General features: G+C 65.6%; 1 protein-coding gene across 3 annotated transcripts; it reads right to left on the bottom strand.

Annotated features, from left to right (window-relative positions):
- Positions 1 to 1,668: 1,668 nt before the first annotated feature.
- LOC139039698 (uncharacterized protein CXorf49-like) lies at positions 1,669 to 5,572 on the bottom strand. Of its 3 annotated transcripts, none has more exons than XM_070502300.1 (7): positions 4,971 to 5,572; positions 4,377 to 4,580; positions 3,492 to 3,651; positions 2,897 to 2,973; positions 2,593 to 2,638; positions 1,946 to 1,987; positions 1,669 to 1,841 (listed from the first exon to the last, which is right to left on the bottom strand). In XM_070502300.1, the coding sequence occupies exons 1-6, from the start codon at positions 5,553 to 5,555 to the stop codon at positions 1,947 to 1,949; spliced, it is 1,113 nt and encodes a 370-aa protein (XP_070358401.1). In that variant the 5' UTR covers positions 5,556 to 5,572; the 3' UTR covers positions 1,669 to 1,841; position 1,946. The 3 variants fall into 3 exon arrangements, with proteins under 3 accessions (XP_070358401.1, XP_070358399.1, XP_070358398.1); XM_070502298.1 differs by having other exon boundaries at positions 1,674 to 1,870; XM_070502297.1 differs by lacking the exon at positions 2,593 to 2,638 and having other exon boundaries at positions 1,674 to 1,841.
- Between the last annotated feature and the right edge of the window lie 202 nt (positions 5,573 to 5,774).

Below are 5,774 nucleotides of genomic sequence, written 5' to 3'. Positions count from 1 at the left end.
GTCGACACACACGCAGGACACGCATCAGACATCCTGGGATGGCAGAGGAGCAGCCAGAGCCTCCTCCAGCGACTCCAACAACCGGAGCCCCTGACACCCCGTCGGGGCGTTTGGTGACTTCTGTCATTCCTCCCCCACGTTGTCAGCAGCTGTTAGGAACACCCCTTAGGAAAAAAGATCCGACACTGGCTTTTGCTCCTTGGCTCTCTTGCAAGTTCTTGACCACGGTCTCCACTCCCTTTACTCCCCGAATGACAACTTTCTCCCTCAGAGGAGATGGCCCACGATGACTTTTATTCACACGCACACCTGCCCCAACATTGAATGTCCTATCGACCACGGTCCCCCTTTTCTGTACCCAGGCTCTCGGGCAGCGGGTCTGGCGGAACTCACCCTCCCCTCACTCAAATGCCAATCTGTCCCTCGGAGTCTCAGGCCGGCACACAGGCCTGGGTCCGGGTCAAGGAAGGAAGCCACCTCCAACTGTCAGGGAGGGGAAGTCGAACCTGGAGTTCACACTACATCTTGTGAGACCTAAAGAGGCAGGCTGGGGAGATTGAGCTGGGACCCAGAAGCATCATCTCCAGCCAAATCCGTGTCGCGGAGGTGCTCCAGCAGTATGTGAAGGGGATCGTGCGGGAGCACTGAGATCCACCAAGCACACTTGCCATAGAAGCCGCCCGGCCACTCTGCAGTCCAGGGCATAGAGAAGACCAGGCTGGAGGAAGGCCAGCGAGCCGGCTAGGACCGGAAGGACGTGAAAGCTGCTATGGCGAGACCATCCAGTTCTGGGTGCCGGCGGGCCCTTTCCCCCGCGTTGGCCCCACAACAGACTCATTCCCCGACAGCGGCCCAGAGAGTGACCTGCACTTTTCTTCTGTGTGCCCAGTACGTTCCCTCCGGCTCCACAAGCCACCATCGCACGGGGCTGTGACTTCTGCCTCCACCCCTCTACTGAAACCAAGGAGGGAGAACTGACAGGTTTGGGAAGCGAGTGTCAAAGGTGAGGGCTAAAGAGAGGAGGAAGAAAACGTGCAGGTTCCTGCCTGAGCTGTCTGTGCGCGTGGCGCCACCAGAGGGAGGCAGGGACCACACAGAGAGGACTGGGCCGGGGAAGGGGGAAGAGGAGCTCAAACGTGCTCTTTAGCACCCATGCAAGTACAGCTGCAGGGGCGGCCAGTGACGGGCGGAAAGCCACCCAAGGCATCAAGAGTCCTCAGACCACAAAGCGGGGTGGACGGGAGAAGCAGGGCAGTGATCCCAGTGAGGGAAGGGAAGAAGGGACTGGGGCTCTGGAGGGGCTCCCGAGTTCCTGCTGAAGGCAAGGGGAAGAGCCGCGAGGAATGGGAAACCTGGAGACCCCAGAAGAGGAGATTCGGAGAGAAGACCAAGGGGACCTGCAGGGGAAAGCGGGTAAATGCGAGTGTGGCTGGGCGGCGCCCACACAGAAGCCAGAGCCCAGACCCCGGGCACCCTGCTGGCCTGACTGCAGGGCTCCCATCAGAGGCTGGCCCAGACTCCCCACAGGGAGAAGGCCCACACAGAATGCCAGGGCTCCTCTTCCGGAAAAGGCTCTGAAATGCGGCAGTGCCCCAGCCCGCCCCAACCCCTCTGCCTGCCCCGACCCGCACACCCCCACCCCCCGCCCCAAAAGAGAGGACAGACCACAGAATATGAGAGGTTCTTTAATGTGAAACTGCTGTGAACTGGGGTGGGGAGGGGGCAAGAGAAGGGGAGAGGAAGCCCAGGCTGAGGGAGAACAGGAGGGAACCAGCTTGGCCACAGGTCCCGGGCTCCAAAGGCACCAGCTGCTTCTCCTGTGGGAAGGTGCTGGGCTCAACCTGGAAACAGAGCGGGGCCGGGGAGGAGCCTGAGGCCAGGGTCCGCCCCAGCCCTCCGGAAGAGCCCCGACTGTGGGAAGGGATCTGGTGTGTGGAACACTCACTTCAAAGGCTCTGGAACTTGTCAGCCAGGGACAGGACGGCCGCTGAAACAGAGAGACGCCTAAGCAGGCACTCCACCCACGGGGATCTAGAAGCCCGTGCCCCTGTCCCCGGGGGGGACGGCCTAGCCCTGCCCCTGGAAGCCCCTCCGGGCCCTGTGCAAGCAGCCCCGGGCCGGACTCAGTCACCCACCACCTGAATTCCGTGGGGGAAATGTTTTCTAAACGAGAACCAAACGTGCCAGTGGGTCTCCAGCTTTGGGGCATGTCGGAGCCACTGGGAACTCGTCAAATGAACCAACACACGGCAGCGGACAAGGCACTCCAAGCAGCGGGTACAGGGAAAACCAAGGAGGCATCTCTGAGCGTCCCAATAGGAGGAGATCTCTAGGCCTCGTTCGCGTCGACAGTGCGCGCGTGCAGGGCAGACAACACTTTCCTATTTGCACAGGCGCTGGGCTGTACCTGACAGCAGGCTCCAGGGCCAGGCCTGCTGGGCTCTCCTCCCCACGGGAACGTTGGTCCCTGTGAGGCCGCCTGCCCCTGCGCCCGCCAGCCCCACCCCGGGGCCCTGAGTCCTGCACTAAGACACCGCAGGCGGTCCCGGGGCCCCTGCCCCGGCCCCTGCCCCAGCCAGAGGTGCCTCATACCAAGGTGCTCTTTCAGGTCGCCTATTTCTCTCTGTAGCACGTGACACTAGGCCGGCAGACACCAGAGAAAGAGAAACGATTAGTATCTGCTGGCCTCCTCTCGCCTCGACCTCCCCTCTCCCCGGGACCCTACCTCCGAAACCCCAGTAGCTACACTGGCAGGGGCTCCTCGGGGAAAGGAGGTGCGCTCCCCCCACGGGGTGCGGGATGGGGCGCGGAGGGGGACACGTATGTCAGCTGACCCTGCACACCGACCCCACCGTCTCGTTTGGGCCTGCATCTCTAGGAGCCACGGAAGCAATACCCGAGGACAGCCCCGTGCTCCACGTGGTTGCTGCTGCCTTTGCCGTCCTGGAGGTCGGTCAAGCGGTTCCTGGTCACCTGAGCGGGAAGGAACAGGACGTCCAGCTTCCAAGGCTCCCAGGGAAGTGGAAAGTGAGGCAGCACCACCCTCTGCTGGCATGGACTTGCCCCTGCTCTGCCCCGCAGCTCCCATCTTCTCTCAGGGCCTGCCTCGCCTGTCCTGTTCCCCAGGGGCAGCCCCAGTGCCACTGTGCCCCCCAGGACTGGGGCCTGTGTGGGACTCTCCCAGAGCCGCAGCCACAGCCCGTGCCCCGGGATGAGCCCGCGGCCCAAGAGAACTCAGCAGAAAAGGCTTTGTCCCGCGGAGAGTCTACCTCCGGAGTCGCGGTTTGGGGCGCTGCTAAGGACTCGCGCCCCTGCAGAGCATGATGTGGCTGAAGGCCAGCCCCGTGCATGCCCCGCCTCCTTGGGAGAAGCTGCCTGGGTAGGCACCGAGGCCTGGGAGCAAGGCTGAGCCGCCAGCAGAGCCAGAGCCAGAGCCTTCCCTCCTTGTCCGCTCTCCCCTCACTCGCGGCTCACTCACCCAGAAGACTCACCGGAGGGTGCAGGCCCCCTGGGCACCGTATTTCCCTGGCTCCGGGCCAAGCACTGTGGGTTTCCCGCAACTTGGGGAGCGGCTCTGGTGTTGAGGTGGCCACTGCTGCCTTCTGGACGACGCACGCACCGACTACATGGCCCTGGTCTGTGTCCTGGAGGCTAAAGAACCATTTCTCACCCATTTGGACCGGGGATGTGAGAGCGTGTGAGAGAGTGTGAGTGTGAGAGAGTGTGAGTGTGAGAGAGAGAGAGAGAGAGTGTGTGTGTGTGTGGTTGTGTGTGTGTGTGTGTGTGTGTGTGTCCGTACCCAGATGCGTTTAGAGGCTGGGGTGGGGCAGGGAACAGGCCAGGGAATTCAGAGGCTGATCTCATCAGCACTTTCGCCCTCAGTCAGCCCCAGGCCAGGAGGCAGAGCTGAGCTGGGGAGAACAGTGGGGCACTGAGAAGGCCCAGGTCTCCTGCAGAGAAGGCTTGGGGAACAGCTAGGAAGTAGGATCAGGAAGCCCGGGAGTCTGAACACGGAAGCTCTGCGGCCCAGACTTTGAAGGGGGCCCCGGGTCCCAACCAGCTACCAGTCCTCCCTTCCATCCCAGCTCCTCTCTGGGGGAGGGCGCAGGAAACAGGACCAGGGTCGAGAATGGTGGCCGGCAGACGCGCGCGGGCGCACACGCGCATGCACCCCCCCCACACACACACACACCCCCCCCACCCATGCAGTGCTAGCTTCACGTTTCCCCTTCTACGACGACCCCCCTCCGGCAACCTAATGACCGAGGGTCCCCAGTGACCACCCCCGAGGGAAGGGCAGAGGGAGCATGGGTAAAGAAGTCCCCGATTGGGGTGGGGGCAGAGGCGGGGAGAGAGGAGGCGCAGGGCCTACTCACTTGGCCCCGCGGGGCTGGGTCGCTGTTTGGGTCAATATCTTCTCCCGCCACCTCCACCGGCTGAGACTCCATTGTCCTCCCGGCCACAGATTTCTTCCCAGTGCCGGGCTGCTTGGACTGCTTGGCCCTCCTGCACCTCACAAGCAGCGGGACGCCAGAGACTGGCGGGAACGTGGCCGGGTCCAGGGGAGCTGCCGAGGCTCTCTGCCCCCAGGAAAGAAAGGTTCTCCCTTGGGCAACTTGTGAAGCAGCCCCCAGGGATTTCTTCTCCGGGGCCGCCTTCCTCCAGGGAGTCGCCCGGGACGGGACGCCGCCGGCGGCGGCCGCAGCAGCGGCCGCTGCCTGGTAGCTGGGCCTCTTCCCCCCCTTGCCCCAGACCACACACTCTACTTTCTTGGAGGAAGAGAAGTCCAGCCCTCCAACAGCCCGCCTCTCCACAGCCAAGGCGAACGCTCGGGCAGCGGAGGGCAGGAAAGAGCCCGGCACGTGGAGGAAATTCTCCCTGGCGGGGAAACTGGAGCGTCTGGGTGGGTCCCCAGGATGCTCGGGGCCGTTGGGCTGGGCTTGGCCGCCTTCTCCGGGGCAAAGGCTCACCCTCGTCGGCTGTAGCTCGCTGGCCTCGTCTGATGGCTCGGGGTCGGAAGGCAGCCGGACCGGGCCTCCCGCCGAGGGCCGCCCGCGACTCGCAGGGCTGCCCAGCCTGCTCCTCCCGCCTCTTTTAGGGCTGCCCCAGGCCGGGCCGCCCTCGGGCCCAGGGAGCGGGAGCAGGGCGGCGGAAGCCGGCTGCGACGCCACCCAGCTAAGGGCAGGCGCGCCGGGGCCGCCGGCACCTGGCTCGAGGCCCGCCCACACGGTGGAGCCTCGGGCGGCGCAGCTCTCCGGGGACCGGTATGTGCAGACGCCCCGCCGGGTCAGCTGCTGCACGACGTTCGCCGCGGCCGGCGGCGCCGGGTAGGACGCACAGTCCGCCGCCGCGTCCCTGCCGTCGGCCGGGCAGCTGGGGCGGCCCCCGGGCTGGGGGAAGCCGCCCTCGCCCTCGCCGCTCCGCGGCGCCCCCAGAGCAGGGCCTAGACCGACTGCCCGCAGGGCTCCGGGCTCGGCGGGGCGGACGCCGGCCCGCGCCCCGCCCTCTGGGCCGAAACCCGCGCCCCAGACAGACCCCTCGTCGGGGGAGCTCATGTCGTGAGTCCGGGGCTCCCCGGCCGCCTCGCGGGAGACGATGGCCCCGGGCGCGCTGGGACGGGTGGCGGCGCGCGTGCGCGCGCAGCGGCGAGGCCTTGGGGGCGGCGGTGGGGGTGGGGGACGCCGGCCCTCCCCAGACGCGGCGCACGAGATCGCCTCAAACCACGCGCGGCTTGCGCGCGCCTTCGACGCCTGCGCCGCGCCCTTCGCGTGGGT

The sequence above is a fragment of the Equus asinus genome, chromosome X (assembly GCF_041296235.1).
Source record: "Equus asinus isolate D_3611 breed Donkey chromosome X, EquAss-T2T_v2, whole genome shotgun sequence".
In the NCBI taxonomy this organism is placed as follows: Eukaryota; Metazoa; Chordata; class Mammalia; order Perissodactyla; family Equidae; genus Equus; species Equus asinus.
The sequence above is the reverse complement of the archived record's forward strand: the minus strand, read 5'-3'. Positions and strand labels throughout refer to the sequence as shown.